The sequence below is a fragment of the Triticum aestivum genome, chromosome 1D (assembly GCF_018294505.1).
Source record: "Triticum aestivum cultivar Chinese Spring chromosome 1D, IWGSC CS RefSeq v2.1, whole genome shotgun sequence".
Classification (NCBI taxonomy): Eukaryota; Viridiplantae; Streptophyta; class Magnoliopsida; order Poales; family Poaceae; genus Triticum; species Triticum aestivum.
In genome coordinates, this window is record NC_057796.1 from 405,833,295 (window position 1) to 405,860,170 (window position 26,876).

Sequence of the window (26,876 nt, forward strand, 5' to 3'; positions counted from 1 at the left end):
AACACAAGGGCCATGCCACTGGAAAGAGGATACCAACACTGCATGTGGTTTCTCAGTCGGACAGGTCTTGCTTGATGTAGTTAGGCTAAGAAAAAGTAGAGGCAGAAAATGTCAAAATGCACATTGCCTCTTCAGATATCTCAACTGGCAGAATCCTTTTGTGGGAGTGAAATATCAGCTTTGCATTAACAAAAAAAAGAGCAGCTTGTATGAGGGTTAGATCACATCAGAGTGTCATTAGAGAGGGGAGCAATGAGAAAATGTACTAACTTGATATGTTTTTCATATAGCTAACCAAATGTCACCACTGTACAAAGAGCTAACACACCAGACAACAAGCACAGACTATTACACAGACCAAAAGTTTAAAGCAGCCAAACGACCCTTTGCTTGCACCAGCAAGCAGATACCCAGGAAGAACTCCTAGAAGCCATTCATCTCCAGAAGGTATGTGCGCCTCTTCATCAGCGCCTTCGCGGCGAATTTGAATGGCCCATCAAATGCTCCAGAGATGAATGCGTCCGTTTCCTTGCGGCTGACATGGCCGCCATTGCTTCCCTCGGTGGAGGGCTTGATAGCAACCAGTGTAGCACCCTGCAGCGCAATTCCTCCGGGCAGCTCGAGATATGGCGCGTATTTCAGCTTCATGTTGCAGGCCGGGACCTGGGTTCTGTTGGAGCATGCCGAGGCCGACAGTTGGTTCTCTCTGAACTCCTTCAGCTGCTCTGCTCCCATGGTCAGCGTGCCCTGGCCATCGGCATCAGTCAGCACCAAGCTCACAAGTGTGGGGTGCTCCTTGATGATCGACCGGAGAAGATAATGCCTCGTCGATGCCGCGATGAGGGAGCTGATCGTCCACACGACGCGGAGCTTGAGCCCGCCATTGGTATAGAAAGACTCCGGCATGCTCCCATTGTCCTCCGAAGACGGCTCATGCTCTGCGCCAACAGGCTTGCGGTCAACCCTGGTGCCCCCGAGGATCACACAGTTCTGAAGCGTGCTCCCGTACTCTGCCCGCCATTTCAGGAGCACCCCGTCCTCGGTGCCGACATCCCCGGAAGGGAGCTCGATGTGGAGGTTCCGCACGTGCGTGAAGCTCCGGAGCACCTGCGCCGGCGAGTGGTGCGCGAGCTGCGGGAAGAGCGGCCGGCCGGCGCCGTTGGGGCCGCGCGCGTTGTGGAAGGGCTTGATGATCGTGAAGAGCATCAGCTTGAGGAAGTGGGAGAGGATGTTCCGGGGCTTGGGCGAGGTCAGGTTGAGGGCGTCCTCGCCGTCGCCGTCGACCGCCACGACGCGGTCGATCTTGACGCAGACGTCGTGGACGTGGGGCACGAGCCCGTTGAGCCGCTTGGACGCGGCGGAGCAGCGGCCGAGGGAACGCACGTCCTCCACCTTGTTGAGGATGAGAAGGACGAGCGAGTCCGGCAGGCAGTCGAAGAGGTCGAGCTCGAAGTCGAGCGCCGGGTCCGCGTGGATTCGGGCCTTGGGAAGCATCGCGCCGCCGGAAGGTCACGCCTTCTGCGCCGCCCGCCCACCCACCCAGCGGAACAAACGGCACCGAGATTGCCGGGAATGGCAGGAACAGGCTGCTCGACCTTGGCTCTTCGGATGGCTCGCGCAATGGCAGCAACGGCCCGCGAAATCGAACGCGACGCGACCGCCTGAAGGGAAGGGGAAGAGGAACAGCTGAGAGCACGGACGGGAAACAGCAGAGACATGGATGAAATGTCAAGGGATTGAAGCAACATGCAGCAAAAATCACCATCTACAATCAAAGGGAACCTCAAATGAAGAACCGGGCGAGTGGAATCACCAATCTTTTACATACCTCAGCCGCCGGTCACCACCAGCGCCGCAGCCGCGCGCGGACGACCAATCAGCCCAGGCGAGCAAATCGGACCGAGACCCGCCCAGAACCCGCCCTCTCCGCCGGATCCGACGCCGGCGAGCGCCAGGGAGGCCAGGGAACAGCCCCAAAACTCGCCGCAATCAATTCCCCGCCCGACCGACCGCGGCGCGGCTCCTCCGGCGATCCGACGCACCGCAAGGTCTCCGATTCGGCGGGCTCCCGGCGCCTATCCGGCGAGGCTGCTGGCTAGGGTTTATCGGAGGCGATGGATTGGGGATATTTTTCTCCACTCCTCTCCTCCCGGCGGCAGTTGTTTTTTTCTGGCTCGTGCGGTCGCAGAGGAACAACGGGTGCTTCTGCTCTGCTCCCGGCACCACTCGACGGTGGGCGGCTTTTAATATCGGGCCGGAGGACGGGGGCGGTGGCGCCGTCAACAGGTAACGGCTCCCCGCAGTTAAGCCAAGCGGCGGTGGCGCGCCGTTGGTTGATGGGTAACGGCGGGGAGAGCCGTTACTCCCGGTCCACGTCAGCGGGGGAGGGTGGTGTGTGGTGCGACAAAGCACCCACAATTTTTTTCAGAGAATTATAAACGGAGGCACCCAATTTGAGCAAATAAACATTCGTCACTTCGGATGGCAGAGCCGATAAATTATTACCGCATTCTCACATCTCAAGCTAATTTGAAGCGTGGGTGCATCACTTACGCATCATCATGTATCAAATCGTGGAGTAAATAGCATAAAACTACTACTTTACAGGCTATGGTTCAAAAAACTACCGGTTTTTAATTTTTCTCAGATAACTACCAAACGAGGGGTCGGCTGTTTCAAAAAACCCAAATCGTCGAGTGCTTTATGATTAATTGTGGTTATGACAGTCGGGCCCCACGTGTAAGAGCTCTGATTGTTTGACCGTTTGTTTGACGTTAGGGGTGGGGCTGCACACAAATTTAAAAAAGCAATCAGGTCCCTGTAAGTTTGAAAAAAAGCAATCGGGTCCCTGCCACACATCACGGCAGCCATTGACGCAGGTCTGCCCGGAGCTCGCGATGTCGCCTCCTCTAGCCGGCGAGCCGCCCGCCGCCCGCCACCGGCGATCACCGGAGATCAACCCCGGCCGCTCCTCAGCCTTGCTGCTTCTCTACACCCGCCGTCGACCAGTGCTGGACAACCCCATCGGGCCAGTGGCCGCCTCTGCGCTTGGCGAGGACGCCGGCTCCCCATGGAGGGCAGCGAGCCCTGGTGGCCCTATGGCGGGCCGGCGAGCTCCACGGCGAGGGCGATGGCGCCTCCGCGGCGGAGAGCGCGCTCGGCCTCCGCGGCGACGCGAGCCGGGAAGAGCGCGCCGGAGATCCCCGCCGGGTCGTCGGAAAAGATGAGATCGAAGGCGCCGTCAGAGAATGGGAGGCGATGGGGGTCTGCGCGACGGACGAGCGGCGAGAAGTCCACGAGGTCGATCCCGGTCACTTCGCTTACCCCCGCTGCGTGGAGAGCATCGACGGCGTTGCCGGCTCCGGCGGCGAGGCAGAGGACGCGGGAGGAGCCGGCCAGGGGCTCCGGCGGGCTCCTACTAGCAACAACCGCGGAGGGGGGGAGCGACGTGGCATAGGGCGGCGGCCGGACCTGGCATAGGACGGCGGCGTGGGCAGTGTGGCCGGCGGCCATGGTAGTTCCTTCGCGGGCAGGAAGAGTGGAGGAGAAGAAGGGAGGCAGAGAGGAGAAGATGACTAGATGAGAAGAGACACTGACATATGGGCCCCACGTGTCAGCTAAAGGTCAAACAAACAGTCAAACTAACGTTTCGTTTAGGTGTGGGTCCGACCTGTCATAATCACGGTCAATAGATAAGCACTCGACGATTTGGGTTTTTTGAAACAGCCGACCCCTCGTTTGGTAGTTATCTGAGAAAAATTAAAAACCGATAGTTTTTTGGAACCATAGCCTGTAAAGTAGTAGTTTTATGCTATTTACTCCAAATCGTGAGATTTTCAACTTTGACATACGAAGGAAGTGAACTTCCACGAACAACTTCATGTGCTGATTACTCGCACAAAAAAATATCAAGATTCACAATATAAAATCAATATTGTTAGATGCATCATGAAATTAATTTTCATACCATATAGCTTTAGTATCGTAGATGTTTATATTTTTTCTATAAAGTTGGTCAAATTTTACAACGTTTGACTTTGACCAAAACCTTATATGCGGACTAAAATAAAACGGAGGGTACAAAGAGTTGATCTATGCCATTTGATCCGGCGGCAGGGTAGGATGAAGGGAGAAAGTCTTCAAAAAAAACGAAGAAGGGAGAAAGAGTCGTGATACACAAGACGCAGCAACCTAATTGGAGATGAGAAGACGAGTGTGAACCCGAACGGTCCAACGAATATTAGCACGGAAAAAGACACGCGCCAGCAACAAGCCAGGCCGGTCAAAAACAAGGAAAACATCAGCCCGGGAGACGGGGCAGGAGCCGTCGCGACCGTTGTTTTTTGCCGTGACAGCGAGGTGGATTCTACTATATACGACCTGAAGCCGACACGAGGAGGGAGCGGCGGAAACCACCAACCAAGGCGTCGTTTTTGTGCGGTCTCGTGCCTGTGTGCTAGCGAATCCAGTGAGGTGTGCGGCAGATCTAGTCGTGAGGTGCACATTTCCCTTTTTATCTCATAATTAGTCGTGGGGTGTGCATCGACGATGTGTCGTGTATCGATCGGGAGGTCACCTTGCGTCGGCACGTACGTTGCTGGCAACGGACAAAAGCTTAGCTAGCCATCACGCGGGCGACACGGACAAATTGGCAGAGATGTGATGGTACATGCAGCTTGGGATTCTCGTGGTAGAGCAGTTGGAGGACGAGCCCCCGCATTTTCTGGAATACACTAGGCGCGGATGTGCAATGTTGGCATGTGCATGCACGTACGTACGCACAAACCACTTCCACTTGGCGTCATGTTGCTTCTCGACCGTAACGAGCTTCTGAAATCACTCTTCTACTTGTTACGATCGTGATGCGTGTGTAGCTAGAAAGTGCTTTTCTGCTCGCCGAGCTCAGATGCACCTTTGATGAAAGGCAAAACCCAAAAGTCCAAATTTTCGTAGGCGTTTTAATGGAACGGGGCACCTTCATGGTTTGTTTCTTTGGAAATCTTCCTTCATTTATATGAGCACAGACTCACGGTTCGTTGCATCGTCGTGACAAAATCGGACAAGATTTCATCGGATGCGAGGCAATTTTGCTCTAGAAACAAGGAAACCTTGGCCGGTTTTGTGTCCCTGATGCTCTTGTTCTTGTAGACCAAGATCGCAACAGGCTGACACACAAGAACATACGGCGTGCTAAGAGGGTTGTAAATCATGCATTTCTCTACCACGCAAACACATGACATCAGTATGACATGACAACGGCTCGATTGGCTACAAACGTATGTGAGTGTAGCGCAAGGACGACTCCAAAGAAGCGGTCACCACACCACAGATGCGACATGAAACGGGGAGGGGCTAAGAGCATCTCCAGCCGCGCCCCCAGAACGGCCTCCCCAAACGGTTTATTTGCGCCGGCGACAAAAAACGGCTCAGTCGCGCTCCCAGGACGCCGAATTCCGCCGGCTCGGCCCGTTTTTGCGCGCGGCGCTCGCAGGCCGAACCCGGCACACTCGGGGGCGCTCGGGGGCCCCGGCGCAAGGAAAAAGCGTTCCTGGGGCCACATTGACAGGCGAAAAGTCAAGTCACCCGCCCAGATTCGCCTCCTACCCCCCGCGCTCGGCCGCCACCCTGCCGATCCCGGCGCCGACCACCGCACGCCGCAACTAGGTAGACCATCCCCTGCCAGGAAAAAGAAGGGGTTTCGCCGAGGCAGCCTCTCCGCCACCGCCCAGGCACCTTTTCCGGCGCTCCGGCCACGCAGGGCCTGTACACCGGCGGGCTTGCGCCCACCTCGCCCACAAGGTGTTCGGTGAATTGCCCCGCCCGGCGATGGACTCCGAAGATGAGGAGGCGCTCGCGGCATTGCTGGATGAGGAAGCCGAAGCCGACGTCCGGGAGCAGGAGCATCTCATGGTGCTCGCCGCCCTCGCCGGCCTGCTCGCGAGCAGTGAGAAGCCCCGGCGAGGTGGCTCGGCGCTTGGGCGGGTGAAAGCAAAGAACCGGCATCGTCTGGAAGGCTACTGCATGCTCTACTCGGACTACTTCGCCGACGCTCCATTGCACGGTGAGAAAACATTTCGACGCCGTTATCGGATGAGCCGAACGCTTTTCCTCCAGATTGTGAATTCCATCCGGGAGTTCGACAGCTACTTCAAGTGCAAGAAGGATTGCACCGGCACACTTGGATTCACCTCCATCCAGAAGTGCACGACAGCTATGACGATGCTTGCATAAGGAGCTCCCGGTGATTCACTCGACGACTATGGGCGCATGGCCGAGTCCACCAGCATAGAGTGTTTCTACAAGTTCTGTCGGGCAGTGGTGGCAGTGTTTGGACCGCAATACTTGAGAACACCCAATGCGGAAGACACTGCTGGGATCCTAGCACAGAATGCAGCAAGAGAATTTCTTGGGATGCTTGAAAGCATCGACTGCATGCATTGGAAATGGAAGAATTGCCCATTTGCTTGGCTGGGGGTGTACAAATGCGCCAAAGACGGTTGCAGTGTGGTGCTTGAGGCAGTGGCCACACATGACCTCTGGATTTGGCACTCTTTCTTTGGGATGCCAAGAACTCACAATGACATCAACGTCCTGCAGTGCTCCCCAGTCTTTGGGATGCCAAGAACTCACAATGACATCAACGTCCTGCAGTGCTCCCCAGTCTTTGCCAAGCTTGTTGAAGGTCATTCTCCTCCGGTGAATTTCGAGGTCAATGGACGGCAGTACAACAAGGGGTACTATCTAGCTGATGGCATCTATCCGAGATGGTCGACATTTGTGAAGACCATCTCAAACCCTGTGGCAGGAGGCAAGAACGCCTGGTTTGCAAAGATTCAGGAGGCTTGTAGGAAGGTAATGTCGAGCGGGCATTTGGTGTGCTTCAATCTCGATTTGTTGTTGTCCGGTACCCCGCTCAGACCTGGTCGAAAGATCAAATGTGGGAGATCATGACTTGTTGTGTCATCTTGCACAACATGACAGGAAGAGTCAGTGTTTGAGACTGAACCATACTACAGGCAGGGTCCTTTAGCCGAAGTTGATCACCAGCTACCGGCAACCTGGACTGCCTACCTCAGTATGCGTTAGGAGATCCGAGACCCACAGGTGCATCATCAGCTGCAGCAGGATCTGGTGGAGCACCTATGGAGGCTCAAAGGCGAGGCCGGGAATGACGTGCGATGAAACTTAGTTTTTATTTGTTAAACTATATAATTTGTAGTGAACTATTTGTTAAACATGCCGAAACACGCGGAACTAATTGATTTCTATTTGTATGCGAAAATTAACGTCGAAACACGCCGAACCGCACCGAATATGGGCTGATTCACGTAGATATCGGCCGTTTTTGGGCCGAAAGCTAGGCTGAATTCGGCGCCTAGGGGCGAGGCGATGGCTGGGTGCCGAACCACCCCCAGCGCCGAGTTTATCGCCGGCGCACCAACCAGGAGGCCGAACGGCTGAAGATGCTCTAATTAGACAGAAACAAAGCAAGTCACCAACCAGGTCATACGTGTGAAACGACGACAGATCAGGTATCGCGTGGGATCTATCTATAGCGTTGCACACACACAGTGCTAGTAAGGTCTAGGCCATTTGAACTGCAAGGTGGCATGCAGATTCATGAACCAGGCCAGGTCCCTGCTAATAGCGCGGAGAAGATAAAGCCAAACGCCTACCAACTACGCACATCAGACGGGTTGCGAGATGCAAAGTCGAGGACGGGGGAGGGCACAGCACGCTGACACTGTTGTCTTGCCGGCTAGCTAGCACAGCACAACCTGCCAATAACCGGCCTCCTGATCCCATATGTTGGCGGCTGTGGCTCATGTTAACGCATGCATGCCTATCTTCTTGCATGTGTGCCGACAACGGGCCGTTGTCTCAACACTATTGCTTATTAACGAGCAGAGTAGTGTTCTTTGGGGGGTTTTGTTTTCTATCTACTCCCTATTAATTATCTGTTATCTAATCAGCTAAAACATCGTAGCTCAGTTCCATCATTTCAAATAGTACCATGTGGTTGCTTAATGACTAGTTACTTCATCGACTTATATGCATCAGTGGATTAGTTTCCTATCTTATGTTTTGCCTGCCGGTTGTGGCTATCCTGTTTTTGCATTCATGCTCTTTGTGAGCCTTCTTTTCTTTTTTTTGAGACCTAAAAACTTATGTTGGACCTTTTGATTATCAATAATATGTCCGTATGCATCGCTCTGATGCAGAGGCGGGGCAAACCCCTTTTTTGAAAAGAAAAAATATGCATCAGCGGACAGCGGTGCAAAGGTTTTCACATGTTGCCGATCCATGGAAGAGGAGGAAGGAGGAGCGGTCGGCACGAGTGCATGTGGTTGGTGAGGATTAACGGCCGTCATGGGTGAGGTGGCAAGAGCACAGATAAATAAAGGGAAAGTGAGAGGAAAATATTACAGGCTTACAGCCACGTTACCATCCAAAACCACGTGCCTGCTCTCGAATCAGCATGTTATCATCCTTCACTTTCGCGAGCCGAACCACTGCAACGGAGGAAAATCAAAGGTTTTCACCAGAGTAGTAACAATAGTTTTCGACGGCGGGGCAGTGATCATCATGGCGGAGATGTAAAACACCACTGCACAAGCACAAAGGCACCTCTCAGGGTGGATCAACGTGCATGTTTCCACGTTTGGCGCATGCACGCCCCGCAACACCTGCGGCCCTGTCTCCCTTCCCTCAGATGCAGAGAAGATGGGCAGCAAATAATACGTAGTTTCACTGTGGCATTCAAGTCCCGCGCTTCTCTCTCTCTCTGGGTCTACTACAAAGTTAAGCGAGCAGAGGCGGTGAGGGCATCTGCAACAGTTTATATGTTACGTAGTTTGTTGGTAAAATGTGCCATGTCATCAACCAACACTTTAACATACAACAACTCTAATGGGTTGTATCTAGTTTGCACAATAGGATGTGAACCAATTAATAAGGTGCTCTCTCATTCTACATTGGAACTTGTGCAAGGGTTGTTGATTCATGTACATACAACATTTCTCTTTTTTCTCATTTATTGTATGACACATCATCAAAAATCCTATGTGGAAAAGTCTATCAACAACTACTTTACAACCACTGAAGATGCCCTGAGGAGATCAGATGCTGCTATTCAGAGACGGATGGATTTACGCGCATGGTGCCAAGCCGGGAACTGCTGCCCATGGCAGCGGCGGTACACGGGGTGTGCAGGCTTTATTGGTGATCCGGGCCCCCCCTCGCCGTAGATATTTGTGGGTTCCGTGGCTGACATGGTGGGCCGGCATTATGTAGGTGGTAGGGTAGGTGCGCGCATTTGCTCTACTAGCACCGATGACTGCCACACAGGAACCGAACTGTGGAGAAATTTGTAATGGATTCTGTGCCGGCGTGAGTGAGATCCAAACAAATGTAACACATGTTTTTGCAGTCCGTATGAAAAGGTGACGTTATTTGGAAAAATCTAGGTGGAACCTCCGTGAAATCACCACCGGCCCCTGGGTGCTTAAAGCATCTATAGCCGGACTTGAGAAATCCAACCCCACAAACACCCATGAACGCGTCCGCGGACAGTGACCGGTCGCGCCTTAAAAAATGGATTGCACATACGGATACCTCAAATCCATATTATTACATGTAACGTAGCAATCTTTAAGCGGAGCTCGTTCGGTCGCCGTGGCCATGTCCGGCGGTCGGCTGCGCTCCCCCGGAATGTTGGTCCGGTTGCCGGCAAGGTAGGGTAGGACGCAATGGATTTTCGACGAAAGAAGTCCGAGCGCTGTCGTGCACGTACCTCCTCCCGGGCACGGCGGAGCGCAAGCCGGATGGCCATCTGCTCCTCGGGGCCATGTGGGATGAGCTCGGGGGTCAACGGATGAGCCCAAATATGTGGTGTCGCGTGGGCCGAATCCGATGTGATGGGCGTGCCCGGACGCCTCATATTTGGGCTGGATATGAGGGATGCCGGTTAGTCCGGACATTTAAAGGCTGTTTGAGGCGTCTGTGTGGGTCAAAATTTTATGACCGGACAGCGACCGGGCTGCCGCCTGACGTATAAGACGGGCTTTGACACATGAAACGTGAGATTCATCACATGATGGATGGATACACCTCCGAAACTGAACACGTACGCACGGCCGCTGCCACATGCATATGCATGGTGTGCCGCTGTCAGCTCTACCCCGTCCCTGCCTACGGGCATGTTTCTTTCTTGGACCGTGTTTAATTAGCCTCAGCATTGAAATTAGTCAAAGGACAATGCCTCCCACCCTTGATGGAGCAGCCGTACTCGTACTACGGTTTATGCCCAGCTGCTACGAGAGCGAGCGAGCGAGTGACCGACTGATACAGCAGGCAGGCAGGCAGCACAGTGATTGACCGAGCAGACGCCGATGGTTCTTTCTTCAGGTGCTCTGACAAATGTCCACGCATTATATTCCGTTGATCATTTTGACGCCATTAACTAACTAGCGTATCAGGGCAGTCAGATTTCCCCACACTGTAAAACATGCTGACCCCATTGATTATTTTCCCTAGCCCCGTCCCGTACGGCAGTTGATTGTCTGATTTGATGGATCGGATGAGTGGTGTCTACCTTCACACACACATTTTATTACCCTCCTTGCAATGCTGGGGCGAAGAAGAACGTATAGGTCCTGGCCCATCAGCCCCGACCCCCGCGTCGCCCGGGGCTCGGGCGACGCCGGGGAACCTAGCCGCTAGCGCCCGTCACCCGCCCACCGCTCGCCCCCGCGTCGCCGCCGCCGTGCCCGTCGGTGTCTGCCTTCTTTGGCACGCTGGCCGGGTTTGGCTGCGCGCGAATCCGCTTCGACACCACCACCTCGCCACCCCTCCCCCGCAGGGACGGCTTCGGCCCAGCGGCAATGGACCTGCGCCCCCTTTCAGCGTCCGGCCGGCGCGGCTTCGGACCCGACTAGCCTCGAAAGTTGCGCTCTTTCCGGCTCTCTTGGCTCTTTGGCTCCTCGGCATATCAGCACCATCACCACCCTGCGGTGTCTTGGTTGGCCATCCATCCCGGTGCATCTTCGTCATCGGCATGCTCTGGGTGCTACGTCCCCTTCCAGTTCCTTGGGCCCGCCGGCGTCCCTGTTGCTCCGGTCCCGGTGGCTCAGATCTGCGTTCCTTCCAGATCCTGGCTTTCCGGGGCTATGGTCACCGTCACATCCCCACTTCATTCCGCGCAGCCACGCATCTTCATCCTCCTCCGGAGTTCGCGCGCCCGGCGATGCATGGTGCCTCCTTTGGCACCGCGCGTGGCTCCCCTTCCTGCAGTCGCAGCACCGGCCTACACCCGACGACCTCCTCTTCGACTCGTGTTCCGACGGCTTGGGATTGCTTGGAATTGGCCAGGGCGAAAGCCCCGCATCTTTTGCTGGCAGCGGCGACGCCCGCGGGTGTCGTCACCTTCCTGGAGGCGTTGTCATGGCCGTTCCGCGCCCTTCTTTGAGCATCAGGGGAAACCCTAGGTCTGGGTTTCCGGATCGGACGACGACGGCGTCTCGGTGTCGTTCTCCTTCTTGAAGGCGTCGTCTTGGTTGCTCGCGGCGTCCTCGGTGCGGGCTTCAGAGTTTTGGTCGTCTAGTTGTAGATTGGTTTGCTTCTCTGGTCGGAGAGTTTAGCCCTGTTCTGCTTTGTTTGGGTCGTGCATCTTTCATCTCTCCGTTTTGGGCACCATGGTCACGCCCCTTGCGTCTGTGTCATGTGTTATACCACTTTCTGTAATCATTCTCACTTCTTCAATCAATGCAATAATACGCAAGCTTTGCGTATTCGAGAAAAAAGAAGAACGTATAAGAATTAAGAGGGAAGGTTAACCAGAGCCTCATCGAAAAAGGGCTCGTTCATGTTTGCCCTTTGCGCCGTAGCATGCATCTCTGGTGTCTATCTTTTGCCAAGGTCTTAGCATAAGAGCAAACTCTAGACTAGGTCAATCGCCGTAATAACTGCAATACGATGATTTCGATTAAAAAAACGCACTCTACCAGAGTCGCCATACACGTTAGAATCGTCATAACTTATGAAGCTTCCCAATCTTCATATTTCGCGCCTCTGAGCCAACTTTTAAAGCGCGCCCCATTTTAGCGGTTGTGCGTGGTGCCTAGGAAACTTCAAATGGCCTCTCATCTCACCTGGGGATGGCAGGGAGGTTCAGAAGAAGAAAAAAGATGTCTATTGACGAGTGAGTCCGATGACACGGACACTGCCAATATGAGGGCTCTAAATTTACACGTCACCTCGACAGACCTCGTATTATTATGGAACAGATTGTTTGGTAAGATATGGCCGTACTAAGCGTAACACACATCTATTTGGCTTCACAAAAGGGCCCATGTATTGAGGACATCTTGCCTCCTGGCTCTAGGTGTGATTGAGGCAAGGACGGGCCAATGCTTTTCTTTTCTTGAGCTGCTCTTAGAAATGTCCGGACCACGTACGTACATTAGTTTTGACACCCTTAATTAGCGTACAAATGAAATTATGAAATTGATTGATTTTCCTTAGCTCCGGTCCCGTACCAGCGGTCGCTTATTTGATTCGGTTCGATGGCTCGGATGAGCGAGTGAGAGATAAACCCCGTGCGTGGACAGCGCTTTGCACAGGCTACCAGTACAAGCCAGCCTCTGCCCCTAGAAAGTTCAGAAGAATCTGATCGCGACATGCGGCAGTCAGTCGATCGTGCACGCAACTGACGCAAATCAAGATTGTTTTTGTTTTGCTTTGTTTTGGGGGCTTTCTTCTGCTGCTCCTTGAATTGAGTGACCCAAAGATGGATTTTTCTCTTGTCACTGAAGCTGTCTGTGCGTGTAGCTTCTGACACGGCGGCCGGGTCTGAAGAAGAGCTCGTATGCTTGCTTCCAACCGGGGAACCGAATCTTCAGACAGAGCACGGGCCAAGAAGTTCACAAGTTCCAACTCTCGGCCACTGTTCCTCACGCTCTAGGTGGCGTGGGTCGACATCGCATCTGAGCTGGAGAAATTCTGGTGAAAGCAAACGGAAATCAGGGTTGAAAATTTGATAAGGATATTCAACAATCTCCAGGATGGAGTGCCTGTGACAGACACAAAGATGATGCTCTTTCCATTTCATTTCATTTCATTTGGAACAACTTCACAAGGCCCATCGATGTTCAGAAAATGGCATCTGGAACAGTACGTGTGATTTTCTATCCAATTACAGTCACAAATGTACAGGGGAAACTTTGCATGCTTGCTTCCAGCTGGGGAAACGAATCTTCTTCAGATAGACCACCGGCCAAGAATTTCACAAGTTCCAACTCTTGGGGCGGGGCTAGCTGGCCACTGTTCTAGATAGTGTGGCTCCACACATTGCATCGCAGCTGGGAAACTTCTGGTAAAAGCAAACAGGAATCAGGGTTGAAAATTTGATAAGGATATTCAACATTCTAGATAGGATGGAATAACCTGTAACATACACACAAAAATTTATTCTTTCTCTTTTCATTTTTTTCGAGCTTCACAGGGCCTATGTTCAGAGAATGGCGGCAGTAACAGTGCCATGTTTCTATCCAATTACATTCACAAAATGTACAAACAAAACTCTGTGCTTCGATATCACTTGATCAGAAGATTCAGAGCCTATGTTGCAGCATTGCACACTGGCTCAGACCCCATCCCACTGGCGACAGCAGCATTCAGAGTTTCATCACCCGCAAAATCGACCGAGTCTGGGCATTCGCTTCCAGCATTTCCGACATCACCTTCCTGCCTTGGCAGCTCTGGCGATGTGTCTCCCAAAAGGAAATCCCTTTTGACGTGGTCGCTGCGGTCCTCTTGATCGGCGACCGACGAAATGATATCAGATTCAGTAACAACGCTCTGCCTCGACACACTCTTGTCACTGAACTGCCTCTGGAAGTACCAAAGGAAATCCTTATTGAAGTCGGCGCGTTCCTCCTGATCGGCGACCAAAGAAAGGGCATCGGATTCAGAAACGACGGTCACTTTCGACATGCTCTTGTCACTGAACTGCCTCTGGAAATACCAGAGGAAATCCTTATTGAAGTCGCTGCGTTCCTCTTGACCGGCGACCAAAGAAAGGGTGTCAGATCCAGAAACAACGCTCAGCCTCGACATGCTCTTGTCACTGAACCACCTCTGGAAATCCTTTTTGACGAGGTCGTTGCATTCCTCTTGATCGGCGACCAAAGAAAGGGTGTCAGATTCAGAAACAACGCTCAGTCTCGACACGCTCTTGTCACTGAACCACCTCTGGAAATCCTTTTTGACGAGGTCGCTGCATTCCTCTTGATCAGCAACCGAAGAAAGGGTATCACACTCAGATACAGCACTTAGTTTTGACACACTCTTGTCACTGAACTGCCTCTGGAAACTGCCCGTACTTTCTTCCTGAATATCCATTGCATCCAGCACGAAACATGGTTTAAATCGAGAACGGTGTCTCTCTTGGCCGCCAAAGTTGAAGGTATCATGCCTCTTGAAGACCATGTCTCGGCGGGAACCTGTCATGATTTCTTGAGAGTCCAAGTTATCATGTGCAGATACACTGCTATCATCTGATTGTTCAGAAGGGGGTTCAAACAGGTTATTTCGCCGATGCATGATTGAAGGAGCCGAGCCAGGAATGGCTGCCTCATCAGGATCAGAAGCAAGGTCAAAAGGGCTTCTCCTTGATACCGAAATAGGCTGAACTTGCATGCGGAAACGTGAAAATCTATCTGCACTCTGACAAGCATCATTTCCATCAAGATCGAATATTATGTTCTTCCTCGATCTTCTCTTAGCCATCATGAACTCCAACCTGCGACTCCTTTCCACCTCAGAGTACCCAAGATCCATGGCATTCTTATCTTCGTCTGCTGTCCCAAGAAATTCAGGTTGGTTCCCACCATCATCCTTCTTCTTTTCTCCATCCTTGGCATCATTTTCATCTTTGCTAGTATCAGGCTTGTTGTTATTACCACTATCCAGTTGAGGATCCTGATTATTTTGACATGAAAGGCCAGAATCATCATTGCCAATGGGACCAGGGCTCTGGAATTCGTTGCCTAAAGGAGGATCAATCTCATCAAGCATTGGAGCAACATCAGCCACAGTGATATCACAAGAGGAACTCTCTAGCTTAAAAGAATCATCATTGCCTAGAGGAGGATCAATATCATCGAGCATTGGAGCAACATCAACCATAGTGATATCAGAAGAGGAACTCTCCGGCTTACCAGAATCAAAACCTGACGAAACATCATGGTCGCCAACTCTTGCACATGGTGAAACTAGAGAAGAATCTATTTGGCTGCTTACATCAACATTGATAGCCTCAATCTTTATGCCATCAAGCTTCTTTCTCTGACGGACGGAAAAAGCACGGCCCCATTTGCAAGTACCAGCCTGTTTTTTAGCTGGTTCATCTTCTGAAGCCTCTCTCACATTATCACTTTGTGAATCTGTTACCACTCTACCTTTATTTTCCTTTGCCACCGTTTCACCATTTTCCCTATCATTCTCACTGAAAGAGCATAATTCAGATGTCGCCTCCTTCTCATCAACTCTTTTTTGATCAGCATCCTCAAACAAGCTAACATACTCAGTACTCTTATCATTGCTGCAAAATGGATCTTTGGACTCCCGCTCATGTTTAGTCTTCATGAATTCCTCCAAACCAACCTCTTGCTGCAGTGTCACCACAGAAGGAACAGAAGTGAACACCTCAGCGAGTCTATCATGTGCATAAACTCTCTCATCTCCTTGATCAACTGATCCCTTCAAAAGAGGAACAATCTCATCCCTCTCCTTGCCAAAACTTGGGTTTCTGAATTCCCAACATTTGAAGCCAGCTTTGTTCTCATTAACTGCAGGCACAGAAAATCCCTGGTGTGCTTCAAAATGAATATTTCTGGAAAAGCATCCAAACTTGGGAGCTGAACAAACTGTGTCAGTCTTCCGGTCTTCAACAGTCTCAGGAAGATGTGTGCCCCCGTAACTTAGCAGTATACCAAGAAGAAGGGTGGCGCATATAATTACAGGGGAAGTGGAGAGAATGAAAGCGAAGAGACCCGGTGAAGATCTGTACAGCAGGTAAAGCAATAATGCTAGACTGAAGAGAGCCCGGTGTTCAGAGGCACATCTATAGCCTATTCTGATCGAGGACCTCAAAACATTCTTGATGCCTAGTGTATCATGCTTTGCCTCAATACCCATGGCCACTCCTCTCTCACCTGCCAGCACAGACCTAGCAGAGAAAACACAGTGGCAACATTAGCTCATTGAATGAATTCTGCCAGAGGTTTAATTCTACAAAAGCTTGTGTTACGATCCTAAACCATATTAAAGTTTGTTATGGCTTTCAATTCTAAAATACCATATTAGACTTGGCCACAAATGTGGAAGGATAATCAAGGATGCAATTCACACGATCACTCTGGAAACGATGAATTTTGTTACGCACAAAGACCAGGCCAAATCCAACCGTGTAAGCAGGCGGCTAATTAATCTCTAAGACCCTCCATCTCAGCGGCATAATTAAAATGTCACAATCACAACGGGTATAGATTAATCGATCGGTAGCATCAGAAGTTCGTACCTTGAAGCTGACGGCGATGGGAGGCCGAGATCCGAGGGGCGGGGGCAAGAACAGAGGACCGGCGGCAGGCAGAGATCGAAGGCAGATCAAGAACAAGAAAAGGCTAGCACGCTAGGTCGATCGCCGGCTGCGGCGCGCAGATGTAACGCCGGCCGGCCGACTCGCCGGCTGTGTAGCAGTTGGCAATGGTGATCCCAGAGAAAGAAAAAGGGGAGCGAAGGAAAGGAGAATGGTGATCCGAGCTCAAGAAAGTGAAGCAGGTGGCGGACTGACCGACTGGCGAGCCGCGAAGTAGCAGCGCGGCGCCGATCGCTGGTAGTGGGGGAAGGTGGCGGGGGCCCCGGGCCTCATCAGACCATCTCTTCTGTTGGTAGTACTTCCGTCTTCCGCGGTAGTTGTCCCCGGCCGTCGCCGGGCACGGGTGAGACGCGAGACGGTGGCACGTGCGCCCACGCCGGCGGTGGGGCCGCCCCGCCGAGCCAGCGGGGCGGTGGGTGGGCGGAGCGTTTCCCCTTTCCCTTTCCCGCGTTGTTCGGTCGTGGAGGGGGAGCCGCGCGGTGGTGGCCGTCACCATTGCATTTGTGTGTGCGGGATCTCGATCTGCATCTGCCGCCGCCGCTTTCATGCCAAGACTTTTCCTGACGGACCCATGGACGGTGCCGGAAAGCTTCTTTCCCGACTCTTTTCTTTGGTCCCTGTGGTGGTGTTCATGATGGTAACAGCTCGGTTCCTGAATTTTCTCCTCTCGAAACATCAGGTTGGTTCTTTAATTGGTGCACCGAATTTAGCTGCGTCAGAGCAGTGCCTCTTTTTTGAGAAGATATTCTTTTTTTCTCCGGTGTTAGTAAGTTGTTCACATGACAACATAATGCTGCTTTATATAAATAATAATGATGTAATATGAATGCTTAAACCAGTCATGAAGTTAGTTAGATGGCTGCAATGATGTTTCACTTATAATATTCGACTTGTGATATCCATGCTCAAATAGCCAAATAGATTATGAGTTTGGAGTAATGCTGGGTGTTCTGTACACTGCCTGCCTTCCAAATAATAGGTCCAGAGTAGGTCTTGGCTCTTGAATTTCAGAGTCCAATGACCTTTTATATTAACTCATATCCTTTTTTATACACAGCCTCGGAGGGTAGCACCCAGAAACCTCAGAAATATACATGGGAGAGGCTTTTATGCTCATGTAAAACCCCATCTGTAAATACCATTGATCTAGCACAACCCAATGCTGCTCTTTGCTGCGCATACAAAAACTCGGCAAAGCGAGAGCAGGCGGAATCACACAAAAGAACAGAAAGAATACCTACTTAAACCTGTATCCTACCATATATCTACAGCATATGCGACTCAAACTCACGATGATCACCGAATCTATCATATGTACAGATACTCATCTGACTGTATAATCCTAATAAGCTCCTGCAGATTACCGAATGCATTCCTCCCAGAACTCTCTGCTCCAATGTAGTTCAAGAGCTGCTCCGTATCCTAACCACCCATCATTGAAAACGTGGACAGCAAGCAGTCTTAGTTTGCTTGGGAAACTGGATTAAACAAAGATTGTAGCGACAAACTGGGAGATGGAATACAAGACTGTATGGAGAACACGCACCTTTTGCAACAGGTAAATGGCGTAGGATGCCTTTGTTGAGTCATCTTGATATTCCAAGAAAAGGGGATAATCTGTTAGTTTTGAGTCAGCGCTGTCGACGCTTCGATGTTCTGTTGAAGCCATGGATGATGCTTCAGCTGAAGGCAAACGATCACCGACATAAGATCGTGATCCTCCAAAGCGCAAAGGATATCGGAGGGGAATGTCAAGATATGAGGCAATAAGCAAGACTGCCTACAGGAAATTAACAAAGTAAGTAACTTGTGATTCTAACTCTTTTGAACGCCACACAAAATTAACAAGGTAAGCAAGTAGTGATTTTAACTCTAGTGGCTGCACCTATAAATATTAAAATCTAGTGTGCAAATGCAGGCAGATAACTTACCCTCCTATCATAATGTAGGCTTGATACCGTGAGAACCACTAAATCTGGAAGGGCCACAGTGCATATTGTATTCCAAACTAATGCATGAAAAACTCAATGCTCTTCTTTTTTTTTATCTCTACCATTGGATGTATTCAAAACTATATCAAGAAATCGGCTGCCCAAGAAATATTGTTTTGTATCTTCTTCTTGAAGCATGACAACTGGCCTAGCTAGGCTGGGATATGTGTGCTACATCAAATGTATTGTCTTAATATTTTGTTGTACAAGAGCGAGCACCGGGCAGACAAACTTACATGCGCGGCATATCCAAGCACAGCTGCTGACCTCTGAAGCTCCTTGTGACTGTAACTCGGCTGCTTTGTCTTGGGCTTTCCAATTTGCCAACCAAAAAACGTCAAGGGGCCAACATGTGGAGATTTGATAACGCTGAGCAAATGTGTTCCATTTCCATTCTCGTGCGGAAGTGCCCCATTCTCTTCGGAAGGTGTTCGACACTCTCCTGAAAATGTGGTGTCATTTCATCGTAAACGGTTGCAGGAAGTGAGATACAAGGATCGACTGTGTTTTTAATTAGCTCTTGTGTAAAAAGCAGAGCAAAAATAAATAAATCATGTGACAACATGATTGCTATTGCTTATATGGGCCTATGGGGCATAGACGCTAAAATCATGCACATCCTATCAAGCATTGTTGCCCAGGGGAGGCACATGAGTACTGAATTCTCACCATTGGTACGGGAATGGTGGTTTTGTGCAACCGGCAGGTCACGGAAGACCCTGACAGGGTACAGGGCGGCGACCTGGGCTACCATGGACTGCTGCCTCGTCCTGAGCAGCCTCTGCAGATCCCCAAGCCGCGCCCTCTCCGCGGATAATCCCTCCTTGGCATCCTGCAATCGGCAGATGCTATCGGACCAAACGCAGGCAGCCACAGCACGCATTCCAGTGTCGCGTGGAGGGGAAGAAACGGGCGGGCAGGTACCTGCACTTGCCGGTGCGCGGCGGCGAGGGCCCTGGAGAGCGGCAGCACCCGCTCGATCTGCGCCTGCATCTGCTCCTTGCAGCGCTCGACGCCCTCGGCGGCCCTCTGCCTGGCGACGGCGAGCTCGTCCGCTTGCGCCCGCCGCCGGTCGAGCCGCCGCCTCATCTCGTCCAGCGCCGCGCCCTGCCGCACCGACTCCCTCCTCACCTGCAGCAGCAGAATCAGGCCATGCTCAAGAAAAGGGGGCGCGACGAGCGGGGCAAAAGCAAATAGAGCAAGCGAGAAAGCATTCTCACCTCGAGCGCGGCCTCCAGACGGCGCGAGAGGCCCGCGCGCGCCTCTGCCGCGGCCGCGAGCTCCGCGGCGAGGGCGGCGACCTCCTCCAGGCTTCCCCGGAGGTCCGGCCACGCGACCGACTTCTCGGCGCCCGGATCCGGCGGGCTCATCGCGGCGGACACCGGCGGCGGCCCGCTGAGGCGGCGGCGGCGGCCATGGCCCTGGCCCGCCGTGACGAGGCGGAGGCCGAGGCGTGTGCCGTACTGGTAACTGGCGGCGGCAGGAAGCAAGCGAGCGAGCGAGCCCACGCAAGAGAGAAGGGCTCGGTCGGTCGGTGGCGTCCGAGGAGAGGGGGCAGCGCCAGCGCGTGCGTTTTTGTTTTTTTGGGCTCGGAGTTTGTCTCGGCGACGCGATCACGCGACCGCGGGCGGGCCGTGGGTGGGGGAAGGTGGCCCGTCAGCGCGCGGGGCCCGGCCAGCGAGGCGGACAGGTCGACCGCCCGGAATTAACTGCGGAGTGCGCGACGATCGGGCACCACGTGCCGATTTCTCTCTCGCTCGTCGTAGTGAGTAGTGACCCGTCGACCCTGTGTGCGTGCTGTCACGGCGAGTCGGCGACGGTGCCGACCGACCGAGGCAAGTTGATGATGCTGTGGCTTTGTCATTGATGGAGTGACTCCCGTAGCTGTCCTGTCACCGTCCGGGGCGACGCCTCGGATGAAGGAGCTCCTCACCGGCAACATCACCCCCGACCCCCTCAAACAAACTCTCCCCGTCAAGAAGTGGTGCACAACAAGCGCGCCTTCTGCTCCCAGAATGCACCAACGCGGAACCAATCCAGAGGAGAGACAGAGAGTTTTTGTTTCTCCTTCTGGATGGAAATTTAAATCCAGAGGAGGTAGTTGCGTCCACGATTCCGCGGCAAGCCAGCAATAGCACGTCTCATTTCGTGCCGGGAACGTGACACGAATCTACCACTGCACTTCCTCCGTTCTTTAAAGAGTGTACTTCCAACTTTGTTGGAGGGTCAAACTATCATAACGTTTGACCGAGTTTGTGCAAAAATATATCGATGTTTGTGAAACGAAATAGGCATATGATGAAAATATATTTTATTAGCAGCATAATAAAAGATGCGGATCTCTTGCTGTGCAATTCCGCTAGACTACTGACCTTCTCTTCCTTCCATGTGAACTCCCGGATCTCCCAAGCAACGCCGGCATTCGCGATATCAAACCCACTGGTCTTCGATTTCGCAGATATAATCATATAAAACCTCAGAAAGAACATCACAACATGCTGGCAACGTGTACAGCCGTGCTACGTGGAATAGAATAACCAAGGAATGTTCAAGCGTACACACCAGTGTTACAGGTACAGGCAGGCGACGGAGGTGCCAAAGTTTTGGTGATTAAGAAAAATGGGAGTGAAACCACTCGCAGTCAGTCGACATGCGCCAAGCGCTCACTTTGTTGAAGAAGTCCATCCAACTCATTCAAACAAGAGGATCAATACGGTCCAGAGCGACGCTGCTCACTGACATCCTGCTGGAGGAGATGGAGAAAGAGTCAAAGCTACCAGTTTCCGCCCATGTGGCATCCTACCAGGTGCTCTCCTTCCTCCCTCTCTCCCAGAAGATGCCAGGTGGGCAGCAATGTGGCAGTTTGGCGCATGTTTGGACGACAATGAACCCCTTTACATAGTTGGGTGGGCATTTTCAAGGACGGCCGAAGTGAGTGCATCATGCAGGTTGGTCGAGCACGAGGGAATTTTACTCAGGATAATGGAGCAAAGAACTAACTCTTCTACAGCTTTATTGGAGGCCAGTTGGAGACTTCGTCTGGTTCGAAGGGATGTCGCTCGCTCACGGATACCTGCCTGGACCAGGAAGAACAGCGTGTCAGTCAAATGCAAGTCCAACAATTGCATAGCTCACAGGTGGCTCGGCCGGTACCTGCACCACTGTAGACCCGTTCGAATCGCATCACTGGAAGATGGGTGGCATCGCGTTCCAATGGGAGAACGCGTCTGCCCTGGAATCTTCAGGATGAGGCAAGAGAAATCCTTTGTCGTATTCGGGGATTGTTGGTTCATCTGATACAAACACAGGGCTCGCTGCTGCAAATGACATCAGCATTGATTAAACCAGTGAAATCTCGGTGAACTAGCCGAGGCATCATCAGTAGATGGAGAAAAATGGAGTAATCACTAACCAGATGAAAAATCGGAGCACGGTAACTCATCAGGCGATGCTTGGCAAAGAGGCGAGGCGGGCGAACAGCTGTTGACAAGAGCGTACAGGTTTGGATCTCGTTCCAAGAAATGAAGCTCTGATGTTTCCACCATAGCATCGCAGGGTGAGCCAGTAGAGGCACTCGAACTCCCCACGGACAGCTGCTGGTTCTCTGCAGAGCTTACTGCATGAGCTTCTGGAAGCGGCTCTTCCAACTGACCGCTGTTCCCTGGTATCATGCACATGTGCTCAAACTTAGCTGATGCCATTGCCGCTGACGAGCGCATGCAGGGATCACCAAAGTTGGCACCCTGCGCGGCACAGGTCCTTGAGTATGTGGACCAGTTGTTTGGATCAGATCCAGCAAATTGGAATGAAGGGAGCTCCATCTTCCAGGAACCAGTCATGGGCCTAGAAGTAGAGAAGTTGCCATTTGAAAAGGCATGGCTGCCATCGAAGGTACCTGCACAAGGTGATGCACTCTTATAGCTGAAGTTGGTCACACGGTCACACAAAAATCATGATACAAGCTTCTCAGACTTTGAAGGATTCATCAACTGAGGAAAACGTACCATTAATGGCCGCGTTCAACCAAGGAAATGAAATCTCAGATTCTTTCAGAATTTCTGCTTGGTTTACTTGATCCATGAAGCCATAGTTTTTTGACTCGAAGTACAGACCAGGTAAATTGCTCAAAGAAACATCTGGAAGCTGGGGCGCATAAGACAGAGCTTCTTGGTCATCAATGAAATCGCCCCACGTGGAACTGGGATCATATAAACCATTTCCATGGAGGAGATCATTGGCCAGCTTCTCGCTAAAACTGAAGTCAGTGGACTCATGCTGCTCTTCATTTGAAGCCTGCAGGCATATTTCAGCAGGATATATAGGCGTAGAGGTGCGCTGGCATTTCTTTATTCGAGTGTTCCAGTAGTTTTTTATTTCATTATCAGTGCGCCCTGGCAACTGAGAACATGTTCTGAAGGTTAGTGACAATGAAAGTGACAATTAAAGAGAAGAAATGCATGTATAAGAGAGAAGTTACTTTTTAAGGATAAATTACCAAAACAGGTATGTACATGCAATCAAGACAAATACCTATTCAAATTTTTTCGGTAAAACTTCGATCAATCTCTAGCTCTGGAAGTCCATGGAAATACATTATATAGCTGTATGATAGAATGATGTCAAAGTACAAGAATGCTACCAGGTGGACATGCTTTTTAACAAAATTACTTTTGTGCATATTTTTGCCAGTCAAACAGAAAGGTTGCTTGTCGTCTTACAGTCATAGTTGCAGTTGAAACCACAATGTGCTCAACATTAGTCTATTGAAGATTATGCCGAAAAGATAGAACTGACAATCATATAATTAAACCAATAAGTTAGATGAAAGAAAGTTCAGAGATCTACATAAGAATATGAATGGTCAGAGTTAAAAATGCTGATAAACAAAATGCAGAATAAAAATCAGATGTAGCATTTTTAACAGGAAACTGAAAAAGGATCCAAGGAAATTTGATAGGATGTATCAGTTGTGCAATATAGTACAGTATTGTTATCCAGTTATGTTGGGTAACAGTCACTAAATGAAAAAATCTAACAGCTTTGTTGTGAAACAGTACCACAAAACTAGCAAAGAATATAAATAGAACATAATTGAAGTCATAGTACTGACAAGTAATCGTGCAAAATGAATGAAAAAAAGGCAAATAATACTAGGCGAAATGTAGGTCAATAAGCCTGATATACTTAATCAGCACAAATCCAAGTAGATGAAAATATTGGAACAATTGATGGATTTGTGCACAAAAGGTTCTAAGCAAGTGATTAGCAGGAAATAAACATTATTTGTGCAGCTTCGCTAAAGCACATCTAGATGTGCCCTAAGTATTGCACATCTAAGTGCTATGCCATTGCTTTTACGCGGAGATTTGTGTCTGTATTTTCTTTTTCTTTTTCTTTTCCTTTTAATGTTTGTTTGAGTCACTTAGATGTGCAATAACGAAGGAACATCTAGATGAATTGGTATCAAACTATGTTTTCGTAACAACATCGATAATTGAAAAAACAAACTAATAGCTTTGGCATAAGGCAGGCAGTACCACAAAACTCGCAAGGAACACAATTCAAGTCACAGAACTGACAAGTGGTCAACTGGTCATATAAAATAAACAGAAAAAAAGAGACGATAATACTAGGTGAAATTCCGGCCAATAAGCCTGATATGCTTGATCACCAGATATCCAACCAGATGGTAATACTGGATTAATGGACGGAAATTAACAAAATAACTTAATTTGAATCACAAGTTTGGTACTTTATTAGGTTACATTATTTCTGAAATTAACAAAATAACTTAATTTGAATCACAAGTTTGGTACTTTATTAGGTTGCAGCAAGAAAATAATCAAGCTTCATATAATGGACAATACCTTCAGAATCAAAATGAAAAATAAGTTCCGATGTCTGAAACTAATACCTATGTTCTGTTCTTAATAACAACTATGAAACTAATATTATGTTCTGTTCTTAATAAGAACAATCACAAACTCAAGAAATAAATTTCCAACAGCATAAAACATATATTCACAACATTAAATCCATGCATGAGAAGATCAAAGAGGCATATCACGCAAAATATCATGATCTTAATAACTCTACTAAGTATACTCTGACATCCGAATCAGATGCACGATTAAATAGCATATGGAATCTATTAAATTAAAAAACCAACTCTCACGAGAGAAGCATGAGAACAAAATTTGATGAATGCTGAACCTGAAAAATACGAGCTTGAAACTGAACTTACACGAGCAGCCATTCGAGCCCACTTATTCCCCATTTTGGAGTGGAGCTTAATGATTAGGTTCTCCTCCTCTTTGGTGAAAGTGCCCTTCTTTAGGTCGGGCCTCAGGTGGTTTGCCCAGCGGAGACGGCAGCTCTTGCCGCACCTTAACAGCCCGGTGTCCTTCTGCACCACATTCCAGTTCTGCACACCATGCTTCTTAACATACGCCTCCAAGATGGCATCCTCGGCCGGTGTCCAAGGGCCTTTCTTCAGTTGTGGTCCAGCTCTCCTACGTGGTGACTCCCTCGCGCTATCATCATCGCGGGATGCCAAGTCAGCCTGGTCCGGACCAGGCATCTCCCGGCCGCTCTCGCTCTTAGCCCGAGTCATCTCTCAGAAACACGTTGCTGAGTTATGCAAAAAAAGACTGCAAACTTTAAACGGATGGCCACAGAAATGTATAACAGTAGAAGCTAACCAAGACATGAATGAGACAGAACGTTTGTGAAAAATACATCAATAGGCGTGTGCTTTTTCCCCCCTAATTGAGGAGCTCTTCGCTCCTGATTTTCATTGCAGAAAGCAATAACACAACACAGGTTCATAACAGTTACCACACTCAGGCACGTGATAAAAAACGGGCATCTACCTGTCAAACTACAACTCCCAGGAACACACTCCTAGCGACCAAAGCAACTGCCTTACTACAGCAAGCATACCGGCAATACGAGAGCATCGAGGTGATTTCACAGGAAGTCAATAGTCTTGTGCTTATAACACGTTTGAATCTGCACACGACGCATCCATAGCTGAAGCATCGGAAGGAAAAAAAACTACGATTTGGTAACGAGCCAAGCAATCAATAGCAGTAGATCAGAGCTACTTTCTCCCCCCAAATCGAGCGCGGACAAACCTATATAACCTACTCAACTACGATCGAACTCAACCACGCAACCTCTCGATGTCTACGTCTTCCCGAAAGCAAAACAAAAAATTCTGTCGATCCGTGATGCACGCGAGACGCAGTAAAACTACAAAGCTAGCCGATTATTTGGTGGTAATTACGCGGAACAGCTCTCGCAATTCGCAGATCAATCCACGGAACAGAACCCTACACCACGAGCACCGATCACCAAAATTCCCATCCCGAACCCGCCCCCAAATCGAGCCCTCCCGACGACCAATCCCTCCGCGCGTCGGATCACCCGCCCCGGAGCCCGAGGAAAGGAGCGATTCCGCGGGCCTCTGCCATTACCTGACCGGAAAACCCGAGCTGGCTGGGGGAGGGGTAACCGGAGCCGGAGCGGGAGCCAGGCAGATCGAGCCGCGCCGCCGCGATCTCCCCCCGCCCTTCTCTCCTGGATCGGGATTGGGCGGGGGCGCCTGGAATTGGGATTGGGTGTGGCGGCGGAGTGGAGATCGAGTTCGTCCGTCTGCCAGCCTCCGCTGCTGACACACTGGAGTGTGGGGGGTTGGACTGGGAACGGGGAGGGGATTTAGCGAGGAGAGATCCCCAGCTCTTGCGGAGCGACACGTGCGGACTTACCATTGGGCCCATTTGGTCCAACTGGGTTCGGATACGGGAATATTATACTGTGATGCATCCGGTCAGAAGCTTAGTACTCCCTCCGTACCTAAATATAAGTCTTTGTAGAGATTTCACTATAAACTACATACAGATGTATATAGATGCATTTTAAATGTGGATTCATTCATTTTGCTCCGTATGTAGTCTACCCGGTGAAATCTCTACAAAGACTTACATTTAGGAACGGAGGGAGTAATTTGCAGAAATCCTCAATATTCTTTGGCAAGGGGTGCGCGGAATCTGTTAGAAATATTTTAGGTAATATCATCAATGGTGCTTAAACTTGCCACCGATATTCACTTTAGTGCCTGAACTTGAAAAATACACTGAACTGGTTTTAGAACTTGGCACGAGCGTGCAAATACGGTGATAATCTCATCCACTAGACGTATAATGCGCTGATGTGGCGCCGTATTT

General features: G+C 50.5%; 4 protein-coding genes across 9 annotated transcripts; all 4 read right to left on the reverse strand.

Moving 5' to 3' along the window:
- Positions 1 to 261: 261 nt before the first annotated feature.
- Positions 262 to 2,231, reverse strand: LOC123182424 (F-box protein At5g46170). 2 transcript variants are annotated; one of them, XM_044594979.1, is made up of 2 exons: positions 1,829 to 2,231; positions 262 to 1,686 (listed from the first exon to the last, which is right to left on the reverse strand). In XM_044594979.1, exon 2 carries the CDS (start codon positions 1,492 to 1,494, stop codon positions 424 to 426), a length of 1,071 nt encoding a protein of 356 aa, XP_044450914.1. In that variant the 5' UTR covers positions 1,495 to 1,686; positions 1,829 to 2,231; the 3' UTR covers positions 262 to 423. The 2 variants fall into 2 exon arrangements, with proteins under 2 accessions (XP_044450914.1, XP_044450913.1); XM_044594978.1 differs by having other exon boundaries at positions 262 to 1,661; positions 1,829 to 2,230.
- Positions 2,232 to 13,439: 11,208 nt separating this feature from the next.
- Positions 13,440 to 16,831, reverse strand: LOC123182425 (uncharacterized). Its single transcript, XM_044594980.1, has 2 exons — positions 16,580 to 16,831; positions 13,440 to 16,228 (listed from the first exon to the last, which is right to left on the reverse strand). Exon 2 carries the CDS (start codon positions 16,195 to 16,197, stop codon positions 13,618 to 13,620), a length of 2,580 nt encoding a protein of 859 aa, XP_044450915.1. The 5' UTR covers positions 16,198 to 16,228; positions 16,580 to 16,831; the 3' UTR covers positions 13,440 to 13,617.
- A 788-nt stretch (positions 16,832 to 17,619) lies between these two features.
- On the reverse strand, positions 17,620 to 20,896 carry LOC123182427 (UV radiation resistance-associated gene protein). 4 transcript variants are annotated; one of them, XR_006492137.1, is made up of 6 exons: positions 19,869 to 20,896; positions 19,573 to 19,779; positions 19,318 to 19,480; positions 18,885 to 19,090; positions 18,204 to 18,433; positions 17,620 to 18,079 (listed from the first exon to the last, which is right to left on the reverse strand). XR_006492137.1 is itself a non-coding variant. In XM_044594985.1 (6 exons), the coding sequence occupies exons 1-6, from the start codon at positions 20,016 to 20,018 to the stop codon at positions 18,091 to 18,093; spliced, it is 1,005 nt and encodes a 334-aa protein (XP_044450920.1). In that variant the 5' UTR covers positions 20,019 to 20,896; the 3' UTR covers positions 17,620 to 18,090. The 4 variants fall into 4 exon arrangements, 2 of the variants coding, with proteins under 2 accessions (XP_044450920.1, XP_044450919.1); XR_006492138.1 differs by having other exon boundaries at positions 17,620 to 18,135; XM_044594985.1 differs by having other exon boundaries at positions 17,620 to 18,135; positions 18,204 to 18,437.
- A 248-nt stretch (positions 20,897 to 21,144) lies between these two features.
- Positions 21,145 to 26,351, reverse strand: LOC123182426 (transcription factor GAMYB). Of its 2 annotated transcripts, none has more exons than XM_044594983.1 (6): positions 26,127 to 26,351; positions 24,893 to 25,278; positions 22,653 to 23,046; positions 22,061 to 22,543; positions 21,802 to 21,962; positions 21,145 to 21,725 (listed from the first exon to the last, which is right to left on the reverse strand). In XM_044594983.1, the coding sequence occupies exons 2-5, from the start codon at positions 25,259 to 25,261 to the stop codon at positions 21,832 to 21,834; spliced, it is 1,377 nt and encodes a 458-aa protein (XP_044450918.1). In that variant the 5' UTR covers positions 25,262 to 25,278; positions 26,127 to 26,351; the 3' UTR covers positions 21,145 to 21,725; positions 21,802 to 21,831. The 2 variants fall into 2 exon arrangements, with proteins under 2 accessions (XP_044450918.1, XP_044450916.1); XM_044594981.1 differs by having other exon boundaries at positions 21,802 to 21,965.
- Between the last annotated feature and the right edge of the window lie 525 nt (positions 26,352 to 26,876).

What these genes read in the sequence shown, in the direction of transcription:
- LOC123182427 (XM_044594984.1), bottom strand. Translation starts at nt 20,018, where the DNA reads ATGAGCCCGCCGGATCCGGGCGCCGAGAAGTCGGTCGCGTGGCCGGAC. An exon ending in CCGCGCACCGGCAAGTGCAG is followed by an intron (nt 19,481 to 19,572) that starts GTACCTGCCCGC and finishes TGCCGATTGCAG; the next exon opens with GATGCCAAGGAGGGATTATC. An exon ending in TGCTTGGATATGCCGCGCAT is followed by an intron (nt 18,438 to 18,884) that starts GTAAGTTTGTCT and finishes AATTTCCTGTAG; the next exon opens with GCAGTCTTGCTTATTGCCTC.
- LOC123182425 (XM_044594980.1), bottom strand. Translation starts at nt 16,197, where the DNA reads ATGGGTATTGAGGCAAAGCATGATACACTAGGCATCAAGAATGTTTTG.
- LOC123182424 (XM_044594979.1), bottom strand. Translation starts at nt 1,494, where the DNA reads ATGCTTCCCAAGGCCCGAATCCACGCGGACCCGGCGCTCGACTTCGAG.
- LOC123182426 (XM_044594981.1), bottom strand. Translation starts at nt 25,261, where the DNA reads ATGACTCGGGCTAAGAGCGAGAGCGGCCGGGAGATGCCTGGTCCGGAC. An exon ending in GTTGAACGCGGCCATTAATG is followed by an intron (nt 22,544 to 22,652) that starts GTACGTTTTCCT and finishes CACCTTGTGCAG; the next exon opens with GTACCTTCGATGGCAGCCAT. An exon ending in GTGCTCCGATTTTTCATCTG is followed by an intron (nt 21,966 to 22,060) that starts GTTAGTGATTAC and finishes TGTCATTTGCAG; the next exon opens with CAGCGAGCCCTGTGTTTGTA.